Source organism: Micrasema longulum, unplaced genomic scaffold (assembly GCF_059751315.1).
Source record: "Micrasema longulum isolate JH-2025_06_02 unplaced genomic scaffold, ASM5975131v1 h1tg000280l, whole genome shotgun sequence".
In the NCBI taxonomy this organism is placed as follows: Eukaryota; Metazoa; Arthropoda; class Insecta; order Trichoptera; family Brachycentridae; genus Micrasema; species Micrasema longulum.
This window is the reverse complement of record NW_028277484.1, coordinates 112,887-133,206: the sequence shown is the minus strand read 5'-3', so window position 1 is coordinate 133,206 and position 20,320 is coordinate 112,887. Positions and strand designations below refer to the sequence as shown.

The 20,320-nt window shown below is 34.5% G+C and overlaps 1 protein-coding gene across 1 annotated transcript in view; it reads right to left on the bottom strand.

Annotated features, from left to right (window-relative positions):
• Msp300 (Muscle-specific protein 300 kDa) overlaps nt 1-20,320 on the bottom strand; it is a 170,428-nt gene that overhangs the window by 89,959 nt on the left and 60,149 nt on the right. The window contains exons 22-24 of the mRNA XM_088224344.1: nt 17,846-20,293; nt 10,711-11,016; nt 9,816-9,967 (exon numbers count right to left, since the gene is read on the bottom strand). Of these exons, the coding sequence (XP_088080470.1) occupies nt 9,816-9,967; nt 10,711-11,016; nt 17,846-20,293 (2,906 nt within the window). The remainder of the gene's footprint in view (nt 1-9,815; nt 9,968-10,710; nt 11,017-17,845; nt 20,294-20,320) is intronic.

Sequence of the window (20,320 nt, the reverse complement as noted above, 5' to 3'; positions counted from 1 at the left end):
TATTTTGAAACGAAGAAGAAAAACGACGAGTATTTCGAGCGATGCCGGTATTATAATAGAGACAGATTTTGGAAGAAAACACTTGCACACTTATGATACCATGCCAAGAAAACCCGCAAGAGAGGTCAGGTCGACCTTGACATTTAGAAATGAACTTCGACAGTTGTGAAAGGGAAAACAATTTTACAGTTTCGGGATTTATCGATTGGCTGCCATTCCTAATGAACGAAACAGACAACGGATCTGAAATGTTTTTGGCACATGTTGAGCATTAACAGGCGCCGCGCCACCGTCGAATACGAAAAAAGTCTGCATCGCTAAAAAACTTTGTTTTTATTTTATAAGGTACCTAATTCAACAAAGACACATACTTGATAACAAGCAATTTATAAGTATAGGTCGATACAATTTCGTTAAAAATTAAATTAGTTGTTTTAAAAAAAAATATTTCTTATACGTTTGAATCGGGTTGTGATCCCGTGGCTTGTGGCTCGGACTCACGGATTAAAGATTCGTGGTTCGAATCCCACAGTACCCCAACTTGATTCCCATTTTTTAATTTTGAGATATTTACAACTCGTTGAAAATGGCCCTCAAAATGAAGTATTTGGGTAAATTAAAAGAAAGCAAATATTTCTTTTTAATTAAAAAAATATATACAAAATAAGTTGCACGTGCATACTTATTAAATAAGATTAATTCCTAAGAGATTATTCGCAAAAGCTGAGAGAGTATCATGAAAAATGTCTATTTTATTGTTTCGGCAGTATATATTATAATCCCGACACATGCGGGCCATAGGTGTGTAGCATTACTTGAAAATAAAGGCAGTTTAAATATTTCCCGATGTCTGAGTGTTCTCAATCCCGCATTTATTTGTATTTTATTGAGGTTGGTATCTATTTACGCGGCGTTTTGTAGGAGAATCAAAATGAAAAAGAGTTATAAGCTTAGAGTATATATAAATATATATAGATGTATATACTCTAAGGTTATAAGTTACTCGTAATTTGAATTTGAATGTGGGTTAGAAATTTGAGACTTATACGAAAAATACTTTTAGAACTATTTTTGAATGGATTCTATTGAGTTTTTATGATTTCGATATTGCGGACTCCATACGCAATACGCACGAGCTCAGAGTAATACCTTATGCGCCAAGCTTGGGGAATTATTACTCTGAGCGCACGAGGCATACTCGAGATAACTGAGAATCAAACTCATATGTTTACGGTTTTTAAAGGGTCAGTTTATTTTTTATTGGAATCACAGTAGTTTAAGCTCATAGTAATAATGCGTCAACCTTTAGAGAAGCCCTGTCACTATGTTTCATAAAACGCGAAGGATGTTGGTTAGCAACAAATTGGCAACCATTTTGTTTTATTTGACAACATAGGCATAACGGTCCTATCGGATGTTTTTGTCACTGTGCTTGGCTTTCTTTGCAAATAACTTGGATATTTACGTTATAATAAATAAAAATCGACTATGGTGAATTGCAGTATGTTTGGTTGCAGCAGTAGGAGCGTCACATGTGTTAAAGGAGTCAGTTTTCACAGGTAATTGATGAAGAATACTTTCTCACGATTAACATTGATTTTTGGCATTTATTGTCCCGACACGTGTATTATGTTGCTTAAAAACTTTTCTTACGTCAACATATTTACTTCAGATACTATTTTTTCTTTTGATTACGGGCAATATGTCAGGGCCGCACTAAGCACCTATATAAAGTTTGAGTCTTTATCGAGTAGAGTTCGATTAAAATTTTACTAGAAAATAGCAACGTTAACCTTGAAATCGCATCTAAAATGACGTGTCCAAATTTCAGGCCACTACGACTCACCGTTTCGGAGATGTGATGAACAAACAAATAAACTCAACACAAAACTTTGGTTCCATGGAGTTGAAATGAATAAATAAATAAAAAAATAAACACACAGATGTATTTTCAGTTTTATGAAATAAATATGGGCGAATTATAGAAAAATAAATTGGAATAACCCTGCAATAATAAATACACAGGAAAATATTTAAAAGCATTTACAATGCAAATTAATATTCATTTGGCAATTCTCAACCTGAGTACGGCCCATTGTTTTGATGCGAACTGTAGCTAACTTAATACCCAATAGTCATAGAATGGTTTTCCTACGTTTGGGCTCCTCTATAGCTTGGCGCATTATTACTTAACATTATTATTACGAGTTATGTAATCTACATGATGTTTAAAATTTTGTTTTGTATTTAAATAAACCCCGAAATCTTTGATAATTTTGACCCTACTTAATGGTTCGTTACCCAGTGTTTCGTAAAAATTATTGGGCTAATTTTGCAAGTAAAACAGATATATAATTTTTATAGCACCAACTGAAAATGTATGCATTTCAATCTGAAATTTAAAAAAATCCTCAATTTTCTTCTTTTTAACGCTGATATAAACTATTAAAAATGTAATGAAATGTTTTGTATAACTGCTGTGACATACTGTTCAGCGATGGTAGTAAACTACACAAGTAAAGGAACATTTTTTGCGTTCTTATCTGAGATTACCTTAGAGTTGCCGTAGCAGCGTGCGCATTACTCTAAGCATTTTGCGGTATTATAGTTGCTGCGTGCGTTTCGCCCTATCAAATTAATATAAAAAAACTATAATTGCAGTATATAAACATTTAAGGGGAAATTAAGCAGTGGCATTGAAAGTTAATTTTAATCGATTACTTGTAAGCGAAAAAAAATCCCACTCGATGACCTTATAAAAAAACACACATAAATCAGTTAAAGCGTATACGAGTATGCTTAGCCGAATTTCGCAACGGATTCATTGGAATCCTGGTCTAAAATTGTTTTGTTTTTCAAGGTTTTATTCAAGTTGAGTATTATTAAGTGTTGATAGATGCAATCTTTTAACTAAAATATGATAGACACTGACACATATTCGCTGCTAGTGATTAATATTTATAAGAACTCAATTAAGTTTAGCGACATTAAGCCGCCGATTTATGTACATCAGCCAATCAATTTGCTATGTCATGTGTTCGTTGATAAAATTTATTTAGTGAAAGTTTAACAGAAAAACTGGAATGCAATAATAAATTGCCTAAAATTACACGCTTGGGTGTCGAATAGAAATGGTGTGTGCGTAAAACGTAACATAATTATTGTGTTATTTAACGATAACGATAATCGTCGCGATTGGAGTTAGGATGATGTAGGATTCACATCGCGCCGGTAAGTGAAGTTAGATGGAAAGTAAGCCAAATATTTCTGGCTCCATTTCTCATGTCTTCATAAGTTATTTAATTATTTTTGAATAAAAGTAAACACGAACGCGACGGTGCGGTGTTGTCATTCTGTCATCACTTATTTATTATTTTGGCAAACGTTCATGTTATTAAGTTATTCAAATAAATATTAACCATTTCTAGTATGAAATATAAAGCGAGCTCTAATATCGTGCTAGATACATATTTTTTAAACTTGTTTTTCTGAAGGCGCTGCTACGTTAAACAGCTGTTTATAGTTTTATCCGTTATGAAATTATGCAGATATATGACTACAGATCGAGCATTTTTTGCACAATTATGGAGCATTTTTAGCTACATATATTTTCCAACCGAATGACGACGATTCGACGGGTGAGGATACTGCCAACTTATAAGACGAGTAACAAACAACTTACACAATGAGGAAGTTCAGTGGTTTTTTAAATCTAAATAAGCGAAAAATATTTTTTTTCAATTTTTATATTTCGTATTATAACCGATATGATTTTTTGAAGTTTTGTATTTCTGAAATAACTCCGCGTGTGACGTCAGAGGTTCTTTTCCGCTTATTCTTGATCAGTTCTGCCCATTGATGGCAAGCAAACCGAAAATCTTCTATAACTCTCTTATCGGTATTATCCAATCGAACTATGCCCAGAACTCTCCACTTATACGTTTAGCTCGTGAATATAATTTAAACTTTCTGATCCGTTTGATTGTAACAAATTAACATTGAAAATTCGCGTTTTAAAACAAACTTTTTTGTCTTATACTTAGTTTCTATAATAAAATCTTATTTTATCTCTAATTCTTAATATGTTTTATATTTTTATATTTTTGACACTTGTGCAATAATATTTACACACATGTCCACCCTCATTCCATTATAACACCCACTCACCCACCCTCTCACACACTCACACAAACACACTAGCATGTATTGTACGAGTATTTAATATATTTCTGTGGATATCTGTCATTGGTTTTATGCTCTGAACATTTTATTTGTAATATTTTTTTACATGTATTACTGTTGATATCCCTAATAAATGAAATACAAAAAAATCGTTGGTTGATTTACATGAACCAGTGACGTGATGAGTTTGTATTTAATAAATAAATAAATTTTTGAGTACATTTTCAGGAAACTATGTGACTACAATGTTTACCGCGCGCAAGAAAACAGTTATTGTATCTAATTTCCCGAAGGGCTGCAGTTCCTCATAAAAACATATTAACATGATACACCCGTTGTGAATTTTTTCGAATATTTTTGTCGCATCATTTAGGCAACATTTTTAAAATACAGGAATGAATTCATGTTTTAATTTAATACATATATATCATCATTATTAGGCTACACATTAAAATTACAACTTCAATTAAACAAGGTCCTCAAACTTGACATTCAGACGATCCTTGAACATATATAAAAATGACGTTATACTCGTGCGCTACCAGAACAGTGTGACCAAATGTGCGCCTTTTAGAAGGGACAGGTCAGCGGGGAATTATTACCATTTGGATTCGCTGCTTGTCCCACCTCTGAACCTGGACGTGTAGTGTACATATAAAATATATTCGTATTTTATACCAGAGTATACATTATATTCCGAAAACAATATGCACGGATTTATTACTGTAGTTAAAGCAAATTTGTATAGATGTAGGTATATGAAAGATTATTTATTTTTAATGTTAATAGTTTGCTAACCGGTTAAAAAATAAACAATACTATATTTATAAAGCGATCTTCGCCGACAAACAGTAACGACGACCTTTCGTTAAGTCATGTTACAGAAGTTTTTTTTTTAAAACCCACATTATTGAGGTATTATATTCTGTAAACACGGTGCCCAACTACAAAATGTCTGTTTCCAAATTCTTTAGCCAAATTTTGATTTCCAAAAAATGCATTTTTTTTTCTTCAGATTTTTAAATCCTACGTTTTTTTTTTTCATCATCATGGCGCTACAGCTCGTCGTGAGCCCTGGTCTCTGCCAGAATCTGTCTCCATCACTCCCTGCACGCTGTGGCTCTTCTTCAGTTCGTCACGCCAATTATTCTCGAGTCACTTTCCACATCATCCACTTATCTTAATTTTGATCTGCTTCGTCTGTCGTTTGGAGTGGTATTGATAATTTTACTGGGGATACGATCACATTCATTCATGAATTTTACGATGTCAGGTTCGCCCATTGATGTAAGAGAATTTTCCCTATTTAGTGGGTTTGCCGTGCAGTGCCTCTAATTCATGATTAAATCGTCTCTTCCACACTCCGTTTTGTTTTCTTTCAAATTTGGCCAAATTAATGTCAAACTTTTAATTTTTAAGCCATACCTGAACATCGCACAATACGCGAGACCGACAACAGAAGGCGCTGTGTAAAATTATATAAAAAGAGAACACAAGAGAGATCGTTATATTTTCCACGCCGACAGCCTCCGAAGTAACATGTGACGTTTGATTTCTAATCTCTCGATTGAAATATTATTCATTGAATCGGCATTGACTGCGTAACACTTCATTGTAAATTATTATGAAAATAAAACTTTATTATTAGTGTTACACAATTGTATTCTTTTACATGATGTAAAAACTGTTTTTATATCACCCGTCGATGGGAGGAGTGCTCTCCCGAAACTGTAGTAGTGTTCTTGTAAAATAATAAAATTGTGTAACACTAATAACAACGTTTTATTTTCATATACTATTGATTGTAAATTATTCTGGTCATTTGTAAATTTAGTGAAAATAAATCTCATGAAAGTTATCCTAATCACATATCATTTAAACATACAAACGCATCATTTGATAATCATAACCTACCTAATTCAAAAGACCCGCAATTAAATAATATAAATCGGGATAATCTAACACCGGTTTATATCCCGGCGCTTTGTTCCGAACTGCGTCAAAATTAATTAGATTATTATAGCAACTAAAAGCTTACTTATCGTTAGGTTTTAATTGTGTATTGTACGCAAGCTTGCTAGATAAAATTTTAATAAACGGTGTAAAAATTACAGGCAACGGAAGAAATATATTATAAAGTATTCATAATAAAATAATTGGTACCGTGACAAACTGAAAGATCACAAGATTTAAAATTCACATATATTTCGTGACGCAATTTCGATTTTAAAATATGCGTGAATCGGCCACGTACAATAAACCGGACCCAGGAGGTGCTAAATAGATGACACATGACGCTAGATGCTTAAGTTAATTATAGTCGTGGTGTCTGCCATAAGGATACCGTGGGGCGACCGAGCGTTGAAAGCAGGAAACGGGATATATAATATTCCGTTTTTGTTATGACAGTAACGCGTTTTTTGGCGCGGCGTTCGTTACACGCGTGATTTGAAAGAAAACAAAAAAATCTAAAATGAAATTAATATCGTCGGAAATAAAAATATATCGTAGCTCTTAAGGAAAAATCTCACCGTATTTTTCGAATGATAAGACACATCGGACCATAAGACGCACCCCAAAATGTATCTATTATTTTTAGAAAAACAATGTTTAAGGTTATAAGATGCATCGGACCCTAAGACTCGCGCCAATTTTGGTTGAATTCTCAGAGTAAAAAAGTGCGTCTTATGGTCTGAAAAAGACGGTAATTTGTGAGACATTTAAATCTTATTATATTATTTTATACTAAGTACTTGTACTTTAAATAATATAATAACAAGCACATAATTATTTTATTTTTGAAAAAATAAACTCATAAAACAACGTTTTGTCAGTTGATGAGGGACGAGCTTATTTTTTTTACTTATAAAACTTTATGTTGAACTTATTATAAATAAATCAAACAAAACGTTATTTAGACTATGTCATATTCGGAACAATCGCATGCTGTGGACAGTATAAAGAATACTGGCCCAGTTATATATTGTTTCGTTTAAGGTTTGATAAAAAAAAAAATTGAATTTTAAATTTTAAATTTAAATACGTAATTTATTGCAAGAACCTATTTTTTCCTAGATTGGTACACAAGTTTATATGCATCCGTAGTTTTTCGGACATTTGCTATTTGCCCTGTTGGTTTTTGACAGACAAAAAAAACGAGTGAGACGCGTTTTGGTGTAATCAGCGAATTTTATTACAGAGCACAAATCACGACTTTTGTCAAAAAATCAGTGCTTCAGCCACCGTGTGCACTTATTCCGGATCCCAAAGATGAAAGGACGACGTTTTGCGACCATAGAGATAAAAAGCAAATTTCTGACGGAACTGAAAAACAAAAAGTGCGTTCATAAATGATTCGAGGAATGGAAAAAACGAGGGGATAAGTGTGGTATTTTATATCCTATGGTGATTATTTTGAAGGCGGGAATATTAATATTGAGGAATAAATAGATTGTTTCAAACATATACAACTTCAGAGTTTTTTTTTTCCATCAAACTGTATATGATGTGTCTACGTGAGTTTTGCTAGTAATTTATTCTTTAAAAAAGGCTATTTAATTTGGGTTTGAAGAAATACAATACATAACAAACGAAATGTTTTATACTTATAAATGTAATGCAATTGATAACAACAGGCTACCGGATTCCAATGGAATATAAAAAAATGACAATATGAATTAAAAATCTACTACTTGAGGAGGTACGTGGTTGAAACATGGTTTTAAGTTTTTGTTTTACCTAAGATATTTCTTACTATATATGTAAATGTTTATTATTACGTTTTGTTTTAATTTCATTGCTTACTTTATTTTTTTCAGTTTTACGTACATATATTATTACTTATTAATATATTGTTGCCATACCTTTATGTAAAAAAAAATCCGTCCCAAAATGAGTTTTTTGTAAAAGGTAGTACAAAAAAAAATTGTATCATTTAATAGTAAAAAAATAATCAGACGAAATAAACATGCAGCTAAACGGAATAATAAAAATAATATCAATTATGCGAAATAAATAAAAATAAAAATATATATATAATAATAAATAAAATAAACAAAATATAACTATGCGAAAACCTTTCCGACCAATTGCACATTACATATTTGAGTCCCGTTCTACAATTTTTGACGCGTTAGTAACCTATTTTGGTTGTAACTTAGTAAGACCAAAATACTAATAATTTAACCAGAAACCGTGTCGGCGGGGCGCGTCGCGTCGCTTCGTGTGACGTCGAATCTATAGTAAGTCTGTGTCGTCAATAATGGAAATAAAGGTCACAGTTTGATGAAGCGAGTCACAATTTATTTTATCCATAGGCCAGGTTCGCATTAACATATTTTACGACTAATACACATTGTTATTGAGCCAATTTTCCGTTTCATTGAACGAAAATGAAATTATTGATTCGGTATTCATTTTGTAGAAGGTATGCGATCAATTAAGAAATTGAACACCTACATGATATTTCGCCGTAACAATAGAATTAAGTATCGATGAAAACTTAATCAAAATTTTACGGTGTGCCTTGCCTGAACATGGCACAATACGCAAGACCGAAAACAGAGGACGCTATCAAACCATTATAAAAGAAGATCGCTGGAGATATCGTGTCCTTTTCCACGTTGACAGCCTCCGAAATAACATGTGACGTTTAATCTCCTTTTGAAAGCTCCTTGTAAATTATTCTTGCGATTTGTAAATTCAGTAAAAATAAGTCGCGCGTCATTGAATAATTCTAACCTACCTAATCCTTAAGAAGTGCAATAAAATAATATTGAATCAGAACACCGGTTAAGATACCGAAAACGCCAATGCCTTTACAAAAATATTGAAAGACGATTAGTAAAATAACACATCAAAAAACGTTGCCGTTTGCAAAACAATCAAATCAACGGATACAAGTTTTAACCATTCGGAAGAGGTCCAGCTTGCAAGTGTCGATCATTTCCGTTTCATTATAACCAAGATTGACCACTAGCGCAGAGCGAGTGGAATAACAATTGGTAAAGAATATGATTAAAATAATATTATTTTTATTACCTACCTACATATCACGAATTCGTTTCATTGAATTAAATAAAACGTGCACAATTCGTGAATTTATAAAAGACTTTTTCCAGTAATTTGTTGATTTGATTCCTTAGACCCTTAGATGACTGCTCCAGATGCAAAAAAAAAACAATGTTTGAAGAGCCAAATAAAAGCTCTCGAAACTTTGGCTCATTGGAAATGTGAAATGAAAACAGTGCCAGTGTCACAATATTAGCAAGTTTGGAAAGAAATGGAGGAAGGGTGAAAAGGAAAGTGCTCGACCAAGCAAAAGGATCTTTGATGACATCGGCCCTTCGATGACTTCGATGGGAACCCCGAGTCAAGAGACAAATAAAAAATATTACTGGCAGAGTTGGTGTAGGTCACGGGCCACAGTGATGAGTCTACCCAGCTATACTGAACTAATTGCTCTTAAATGCGAACATTACCAGATTTAAAAAAATACCACAAACCGTTTGTCAAAGCTGTCATAAATTCGCCTAGTAAAATCATAAATCGTAGTTTGTCACAATTATTGTTCGAAAAATTAACACGGAGGACATACATAGAATTCTTTTTAAAGATTAAAAGTATTGACTTACCTTTCATGGTCTTTGATGAGCTTGTCAAAGTGTTGCTCCAGGTCTTGTGCCGCCTCCTGATTATTGGCTCCGAGGAAGTCCAGAACTGTCGGGGACAGTTCTTTCACCTGCTCTACCAGGGGACTCAGAGACTCGGCTTCCCCGAGGATCTCCTGCAAATCAAACAAACATGCTGAAAATTTAACAAACGGGCAATTTTTCTTGGTGACCGTTCAATTATGTTTTGTCAACGATTCATGGCATTTCAAAGAAGGGATTATTAAAATGTTTGCTATAATTTAACTAGATGTTAAAAAAATATTAAGTCAATCGATCGCTGGTGAAGGCGATTTTAAGCGTGGTCAATCGCTTATCATTTACCATTGGCCGATATCGTGTGATGAATTTATTTATCTCCATAAAATCAAATTAATTTTTGAACTCCTACTTTTCTTCATTTATCCTCTACCACTCCACGTCACATTCTTTATTTTCTTTTCCACTATCTTCTTGTTTTGTCGATGCTTATTTTCTTTTATTTTTTATCTAGAATTGTTTAAACGACTTTTTGTTTAATCCATCGCTTTATTTTGTAAAATTTAAGTGAATAGATGTAATTGAATGAAAGGCTCTACGACGTATTCGATTTTTCTTTTTTTATTTCTCAAAGTAGCATATAACCGGTACATTTTTTTGTATTACGAATGAAATAAAATTTCAAAATGAACGCGACAAAAGTGTCGCGAGGAAGTCCAGTTCAGGGTGAGAGCTGTTGGTTCATGAATGTTTGCTGGTATACATGGTCAAAAACCTTAGATATATATAAATTTTCAAAAATTTGGAAAATTTTCGTGATGTTCTGCATTTTGCAGAATCAAAAAGCTCCCACACTGGATCAAATTCGGTTAGAACTTACAAGAAGGGCGCTCTTGGCCTCCCGCAGCTGCCTGGCGGAGGCCGGCGCCTGGTCCACGTGTCGCGCGCGCTCGGCGAGCGCGACCAGCGGCGCGGGCAGGCGCTGCGCGGCGCCGTCCAGCGCGGCCCAGCGCGCCGCCAGCGGGCTCAGCGCGTCCCGCCGCGCGCACAGCTCTTGCAGCGCCGAGCGCCAGCGCGCCGCCACGGCCTCGCTGCGGCTGCGCACCGCGGCGCCGCTCGGGGCGTCCGCCTGCGTCAGCAACTCTCGGCAGCGCTCCGACAAGATGTCCAGCAACGCTTCTTGGCCCTGCACAATACGGAAATCACATATTTAACGATAACGTCGGACAACTACAAAACCCCCCCGAACATTACCAGTTGCACTAAAACCTGTACTAGACGAAGTTGAAAATACGGTAAATTTCATCAAATCGAGACCTTTAAAAACACGCATTTTGCGAATTGCGAATTGCAAGCCCAAGTGCGAATATTTGCCCTTTCACACTAAAGTGTTATATACAACTTTTATAGAGACCTAGAACAAAGTGGTACATAGGTATATCACCAGAGTTGAGGTATTAATTTTTTAATATTTCGTATTTAAAATAAATCTTTTGTCACAACACTGGTAGATCAGTCTTCCACTCGGCTTTTTCAAATTTTAGATTCCCTTAAATTGAATTATTTTTTACATTGCGAAAATAATTCAACCGTACCATAAATATCATATGTCTTTTTTTATTAATATTACGGATAACTTGTACAGCGCAAAGATTCAAAAATATTTATTTTCATTTGTTTTATGGATAACTAATATAGCGCATCCGAGATCCTGATTAACCAAGGACCTAAGAGCCGATCAACCGAGACCCGTAGATCTGATTTAATAAGGCCATGAATACAGATTCATTAGGGCCCATAGGGCCGATTAATGAAACTCGGAGGGCTAAATTTACTAGCACATATCAGTCGGCGATAGTTGACTGCTATTGTTTTAAATTTCAGGTTCTTCGCTATTCAATTTTAATCGTTTACTAACCGAACTTTTTGCGTAGATATTTATTAAATCTGTATAACTGAGGAATATAATAAGGTCAAAAATACAGACTCATTAAGGCCAGTAGGGCCGATTTACTTAGCCCAGAAGGGCAGATTTATTAAGGCCCGCAGAGCCGACTAAATGAGGTTCCGGTGTATATTACCGTATCCTAGGCCTGCAAGGACAATCCTAAGTAATCATGTATTGTTTCGAATCAACCCAATATTTTTTAATTAATAAATTTTAATGCAACATTGTAATCCATTTAGAGAATTGCCACGAATTACAAGTAATGCCACATTCAATTTATACGAAAATACCTACAATGTGTTGTAATAAAGGTAAAATCTGGTGGCTGAAAAGACTTTCTACACTTGGCGAATGATGAATGGATACTGTTTTTTTTTTAGAAAAAATTAAAATTATCGTTCTTTTAATTTACCAATTTTCAACGAGTTGTAAGTAACTCACTACTAGAAAATGGAAATCAAGTTGGGGTAGAGTGGGGTTCGAACCTCGGACCTCTGATCTGTGAGTCCGCAACACAAGCCACGGGGCCACAACCCGATACAAAAGCGGTGTGATTTGACTATATTTCAAGAGACTCCCGAGCTGCATAGAAGATGGGTTGATGAAATTTATAGGATACATCGTCAACCACCATCGCTCGCAAGAACAGGAGCGATTGAACAACAAATTTCGATAAAATAAAAAAGCCAGTTAAAAATAATAGAATTGAGCGGTGATTGTTTCAGAAGAAAAAATAAGTATTCGCTTAGGCCCAGTTGCACCAAATATGTTAGGTTGGAAAAAAAATACAGTTATTGTCGCGTTTTTATCAAAATGGAGAAAAGTTGTTTTACGAAAAACGTAAGAAAACGCATGTTGCCCATTCTCGATTACGGATCTGTAAAAAAATGCCCTTTGCGCCAGGCGATTTTTTTCTAAATAGCAAATATCTGAGGCCCAAGTTGGTACTCATCTTTACAATGATTCTCATATTATTTTTAAGTAGGCAAACATCAAATAACGCTGAGGTGAATATGACTAAAATGAAAAATAATCACAGTTCGAAAAACACAAGCAATAATTATTGTTCGATATATACTTTTCCACGATTTTGCAGTAAAATTTAAAAAAAAACATATGTAACATTTCAAAATTACTGTCGAGATATCATTAGATAACCTATAACAATTTGAATAGTTTTTTTTACTGGACACAATCTTCTAAATGTTATAAACAGTAATAATGTAAGCGCGAAGGAAAGGTTAGATAAAATAAACACGTTTTCCTTGAATCCTGGGCCCCGATTTCAATGAAAATTTGACATCTATCATCAATGGTCAAAATTTTTAGCACGAAAATGTGTATTTTTCAAAACATGTTAAATTACAGTTTTCCGACGAGTATATTTAAAATTTGTATGCAAATATACACATTTTCGTAAAGAAAATTCTATATCTCCTATAAAAAAAAACTTATAAAAAAGAAAAATCTATATTTGTGTACGAAAATGGGTATATTTGCATGAACATTCGAAACATCTTCGTCGGTAACCTATAATTGAACATGTTTAGAAGAAAAAAAATGTATGTGTATTCTGCTTTTCATACAGAAAACATAATTTTACTATGTAGATAAAATTGAAGTTAAATTTAATGTTAACTTCTCATGTAATCGGGGCCCTGATGTGTTTATAACGGAAATTGCTTGTTTTGTAAATAAATATAAAACTCTATACTAGAAATAATAACATAGCTGAGAATAAATTGTACAACATGTTTACTTGTTTAACGCGCTAAGCGTGTAATAACAAGGCAAGGAAGAAAATGAAAATCAGATGCTTCGCGGTCTACCCCGCCCCCGCCCCCGCCCCCGCCCCGGCATGTTCGGATGCCGGATGCCGGATGCGGTATGCGGCACGGCACTATGACAGGTCTGAGGGTATTTGTTTAATCATTTTTACGTATAATAAATATAAACTTAAGTCAATTGAGTGAATTTCGTCACCAGAATAAAAAGACTAGAATGAGATAGAATGTTGTGCTTGAAAAATTGTCGAGTGGACAGAAATCACATGAGGGGTATCTTTTGGGAATCTAAAAGACATAAATACGCAATTAAAATAACGAATATCCGAAAAAATACATTTTTTTAATTTTTTTTTTTTTCATTTGATTTATTTCGAATACAAACAGATGTACAGGTTAAATTAATATTTTTTTAAAAAACTATATAAAATGTATACATAGTAGGGCCTGCCATCCAATTATATGTATTCACTAAATAATACTGTAATAAAGCGACGACGGCTTGAAGTTTAAACTATATAAATAATAAATATACTGTATGTTAAAATAAGATAAATATGGACAAAACAAGGAGATAGTGGAAAGGTAAAGAAGGAAATTGATAAGGAGTGGTAAAGGATGATTGAAGGAAAGTAAGAGTGGAAAATTGCATTTGATTTAATGATTAAATGAATTATGAATGAAGAGCATGAATCAAGCATATTAATTCTCTTCTGTACATATTGTACGGAAGGTTAAATATATCAAGACTATTACAATTTTTGTTAAATGTTTCACATATACGAGGGATCGTTGAATGTTTCCAATGATTAGTTTTAATTTTACCAATATAGAAAATATCAGAGAGTCTAGTTGGCCCGGAGGGGACACGGTAAGCAAGTAGATTAATGAGTTCCGGGGAATCGAATTTATTATTTACAATTTTGTAAAGCAGGATTTGATCAAACATATCTCTTCTGTGTGCTAATGAATCAAGGTTATAAAATTTTAATGAAGCTAAATAATTTGGAAAATGCAAATGAAATTTGTATTCTAGTTTTTTCAGGAATTTTTTCTGAACACACTCGATTCTATTAATATTTAATTTATAAACAGGAGACCAGATAGCAGTGCAATATTCAAGATGGGGGCGTACGTATGTTAAGTAAAGCAATATAAATGAACCTAAGTTTTTAAAAGATTATGGTGATGCAATTTTCAAACCTTTTTTATTCGAATTTGCAAAAGCGCGTTATAAATATTCAAATATGTACATATTTCTGTCTAAAATAAAATAGGAATACAACTATCGAACCATAATAAAATGCGCATTATCCTCGGAGTAATAATGCGCCAAACTAGTCACTTATAATTTGAGTCAATTTTCGTAGTTTGGCGCATTATTACTCTGAGGCATTATCAATAACACCATTTTTTAAAAATATATAAAATAAAATTAATTGATCATTTAAACATAGTTGTAAAATAAAGGTGTATTACCTTTTTTAAATACGAATAATTAATATGCCTAATTTACTAAATTAAAAAAATATATGTATACACTTTTTTCCAAGTTCAAATTTTAAATGTTCCACTAGATTGTTTATAAAACGGTCCTATGAACAGCGTTTTTTCATCACATTGTTTTTTAAAAAAAAACCCGCTTAAGAACAGGCACTAGGTCATCAATCACAACATGACGTCACTGAGTTGCACAAACTTGTATCGGGCGAAGCGTAGGCTGGTAGGCTCTACCTGTCTACTGTCTACGACTACCACCTGTACCTTGTAGACCTGCACCGTGCACTGTGGACTGTGGTAGCCTGTTGACTGAATTCGTGATATGATGATATTCTATGCCCACTTTCGGCCGGCGCATTAATGCCGAAATGACATCACCGTGAATGAAAAAACGCAAACATTGCCTTGAGTCTCGAGCGAATTACGTATTCAAGCCGCGACTTGAGTGGATAGCCTTTAAATAAAAAAATAACACGAAGGAAGCGGCTAATTTTCGAGGCAGAATTTTGTAAAGAAAGTTTCATTTGGCAAAAGCGAGTCGAATATTCGCTAATTTCATTAATTCATTTATCATCACCGTAGTCATTATTCTCACCTAATGGTGCATAGCGGGTACTCCGATCGATGCGCATCAGCGAACTATTGCCATACATGTGAAGGAAATCTGGCCAGTCTTGCGCTTCGAGGGCCGGTCCGGGGACTGAGAAATACAGCCGCACAAATCTAACTGCTTAGTAAATATTCAACCGATCCCGGGACCTCGGGATTTACAGGCGAACGTACTAACCGATAAAATACAGGCATTGATCTCTACTCGACTTCTCGTTCCAGTTTTTTTTTCCTGAAAGTAGCCGTGGAGGCGAAACCGCTCGTCTAGGATTTTAATTTTACATCACACAAAAACGTTTTCATTCATCGATTTCCTTCTTTTCTTTCCCACATCTCCTTGTTCTGTCCCTATTTCTTTTATTTTAATTTATCGGAATAACATTGTCTCAGTTACTTATCTTTTTATTTTTTATATAGTTGAAACCATCGTCGCTTTATTTTATTACAATTAAGTGAATACATGTTATTGGATGGCAGGCCCTACTATTTAAATAATTTATTTTTTTAAATATCTGTATATACTCGTATAATCAATCAACCTGTACATCTGTTGTATTTCAAATAAATAAACGGTGTAACGGACAATGTAAGGGGCGGTTTAGGTTTGCGTTTGCAATTCTGAACCTGAGTACCTACGGCCCGTTGTATTGCTGTAAACTGTAGCTAAGTTCGTGGTTGATAATTATGGAATGGTTTTTATCCGTATAGCCGACTCTATTAGCAAGTGGCGTGTTATTACTCTAAGGGTTCGAGCCTCGGATTTCTGATCCATGAGTCCGCAACACTAGCCACGGAACCACAACTCTATTCTTGGTATTTAGTACACTTTACAACGCAAGATATTCTGTTCATAATATTTCGAAGCATTGAATGCGTATTTTTCATATAAGAATCTCGGAATAATATGAATTTTTGAGGTGTGCCATCCGAGGTTTTTGTCAACCAACAATATTTTGAATCTGTTCAAATGTTTGTAAGGGACTGGACTTCACCCTTAGGGAGTTATTAAGATCAACATATTACAACAGAGATTGAGAACATTTTAGAGAAGGGAATATGGAAGTCTAGAGATTTACAGGGCTGATGACCTGTCATTAGCAGGTTCATGTAGCCACTTTACACACTTTGCAATATTCACCATTCTATCTCTGTATGATTGAACATCCGCATTTCTTCGATCTGTCAATTTTTTTAAGTTAAAGAGCTGAAACCTGTATTGATGTGGGTGAGATTCATCTGACTAAATTGATTCTTCCACATACTAGGCAACGCCTAAAAATATTTTTTTATTTTTATACTAAACTCCTTCTTGGGTATTTGGACAAAAACATTGTTAATATTGATGTTTTTTGTTTATATTTTTTGATAAAACTCCATAGTTAATGATTATGATAAAATTATAAATAAACTTATCAATTTTTTTTTTATTATTATTTTTGACACTTTATTACATTTTTTATTTTTTTTGCACCACAACAGGCCAGGAGGCCTAATTACAGTGGTGAATTACATCACAGAGCACCCAGGCTTGAGAAAAATCACATTTTTAATTTTTGTGTTCTCACCGGGAATCGAACCCGGAACCTTCCGTGCGTGAGTCAAGCGTCTTGATCACTACACCACGGAGGCCGCCAAGCGGCTCGTTGGCCAAAATAATAAAAAGTAAAACTAAACCAAGAAGTTTCATTGATAAGTTTATTTATAATTTTATCATAATCATTAAAAACATTGTTGATTAAACCAACTGGGGTGCTATCTGAACCACTCTCGCGGCACGAGAAAACAGTTTTTCTGGTGTATTTTGTATGTAAATACACAAAATAATACGGCCCCGAGAGCGTTTGGAATACCAGCCCTGGGTCCAGGAAGAAGGATATTTTTTTAAAAGTGTTTTCAGGAGTTGCATAGTATGTAGGAGAAATTATTCAGTCAGATGAACCTCACTCGCATCAATTTAGGTTTCAGCTATTTAACTTCACAAAAATCAACACATGGAAGAATTGGAGAAATATAGATATTAAACATACATAGACAGAATGGTGAATATTAAAGGGACCCCTCAAGCCAGCCAATGAGAAGTTATAAGCCCTGTGAATGTTAATGCCTAGACTTCCATATCTCAAACATTTCGGTGAAGAAATAACACAAACAAAACAAATATTTAAAAATCCTACCTGAATATCATTTAAGGCGTGTTCAATTTTCTGGATGTTGAATTGCAGGCCAGCGTAGTTGGTGACAGGCTCATCGGTGAACTTTATTCTATCCAGTATATTAAGCATCTTCTCTGCCAACTGGCAATAATCTTTCCAGATCTCGACATCTTGTTCCAGTTGAGCTTGACGTGATTTGGCAGAGTTCAGTGTATTCTTGAGCAACTGTGTTTTCTCCTGTTGTTCCTTAGATAGTTCCTCTTGTTCGGAAGCATTGAGTGATGGCCATATCTTATCAGCCGCTTGTTGCATTTGGTGGGAAACAAGCTCTCGCATCGGTTGCTCAGAGCTGAAGAAGATTTTATGCTCTTCCAAGTCTTTAATTATGTTGTCGAAGTCAACACCATTTTTCCCAACATCCAACCTGCTATTAGCTTCCTTTACCCAAGCGTTTAATTTTTCGACAAGTGCAGCATAGTCCAGACGATACTGCCTATTATCGTGGAGGTATTTACCACGTTCCTCCAACTCTCTAGGTAATGTTGACAAAAGAGAATTTGCTTCCGAAAGCATTTCTTGGAGAGAACTAGGCATTCCATCATCGTGTTTTATCGATTCCTTAAGTTTTTTTATTTTATCCAGTTGTTTGTTTACATTATCCGCAAGCTTGGAGTGTTCGGCGATATGTTTGTCTGTGCTCTCTACATCTCTAAGTAAAAGAGGACGCGAATGCACAGCAGCTTCGTTAGCATGTAACCATTCCAATATTTTCATCAAATCATTGCTAACCTTCTTGTGTTCTGCGGCAGCCTTCTCATGCTCTTGACGCTGTCTCTCTACAGCCCTGCGTAACGTCTGTAATTGTTGTTTCAAAGATTGGAGTTGTTCAGTAATACTGTTTCGGTCAGCTGCTGTACCCTCTGCCGCTATTTGTTGACCTTTGTCAGTTGCAGCAGCCAGAGTGGCTTCGCATTCTTGAATTTTTGATATGACATCATCATACCGCTTTATTTTTTCTTCGGAAGTTGTGCCAGATTTTTCAATATCAGTTACAATGGATGTGTATTTCATGATAAAAGTCATAATTTCATTTATTAATGCAATGAACTGTTCTCTTAAAAGCAACAAGTATCTAAGTTTTGATATTTGATCTTCAATTGTTTTGATGAGATCATCCTGTTGTCCTAGAATATCTTGCAGTTCAGAAAGATTTCCACCTTGTAAGTCACCCAGTTTGGCTTTGTTAGCTTTAAGGTCACTTAAGATATTTTCATAAGCAATAAGCATTCCTTGTACGTCTTCCACTTTACTTCCAATAGGTTTACTAAGGTTCTTGATTTCATTTTTAATATGTGCCATATGTTGAACAGCTTCGGCAATTTTAGCAGCCGCTTCTTTAGATTCTTTCAAATAATCATTGAGAGTTTTTGTTTTATCCCTTATTATTCCACTTATGCGGGCATGTTTATCTCGCAGAGAACTTAATTCTTCGTTTAATTTAAGTTTGTCTGCATCAGATAGGGATGGAATTATAGCCAAACTCTGCTCAGTAACACTATTGATAGTATCTTCAATATCTGCTGCTTCCTCATTTAATTTTTCATATTTTGATAATTGTTCTTGAAGTAGTGCAATATTAGATGTTCTGAGATCCGCAGAAACTGCTACTTCAGCTTCTTTTAGCCAATGGTGACATTTGTTCATATCATTTTCAAAATGCTTTCTTCCTTGGAGTAAGTCATTCAAGGCACAATATTTTTCATTGGATTCTTTCTTTAATGTTTCATATTCATTATTAACAGCATCTATGAGAGCTTGTAATTTTTCCCGATCAGAAGGTGAACATTCTTTTAGCAAATTATTTCCTTGTTTCAATAAATCATTCAGTTTATTTTCACCAAAATCTTTTATTCCGCTTTCATGAATTCTATGTTCTTCTAAATCTTTTTCGATCATTGCTACTTTAAGAGGTGCGTATCCTCCTAATTTACGAACTTCGCTGACTTTGGATTTCAACCAGGCGTGGGCTTTTTCGAGATCTGATTCGAACTTCTTTCTGCCTTGCATGGCTGCGCCGACTTTTTCTATTTCAGATTTGATCAAAGTAGCAAGCTGTTTTTGTTCACCAGTAAGATTTGCAAGAGCCGTTTCAAGCTGAGATTGTTCAGGAGGCTCTAATTCATTTTGGATGCTACGTACTTTCTTTTCCAAAGAGTCAATAAATGTTTTCTTGCCATCAGCCTCTTTAAGTAAAAATACGAGCGCTTGCTGTCTTTCTTTAGCAGCTTTACTCTCGTAACCGAGAGGTTCGGGATTTTTAACACTGTTTATCTTTTCAACAACCCAATTATGAGTATCGTCTATTTCCTGGCGGGTGCCATCAATCTCTTTGTATGTGATTTCAAGAACTTGAGCCTTACGTTGTAATCTTTTAGAGATGTCGTTGTTTCTCCTTTCAACAGATTTAAGCTAAAAACATAAATAATATATGTAAAA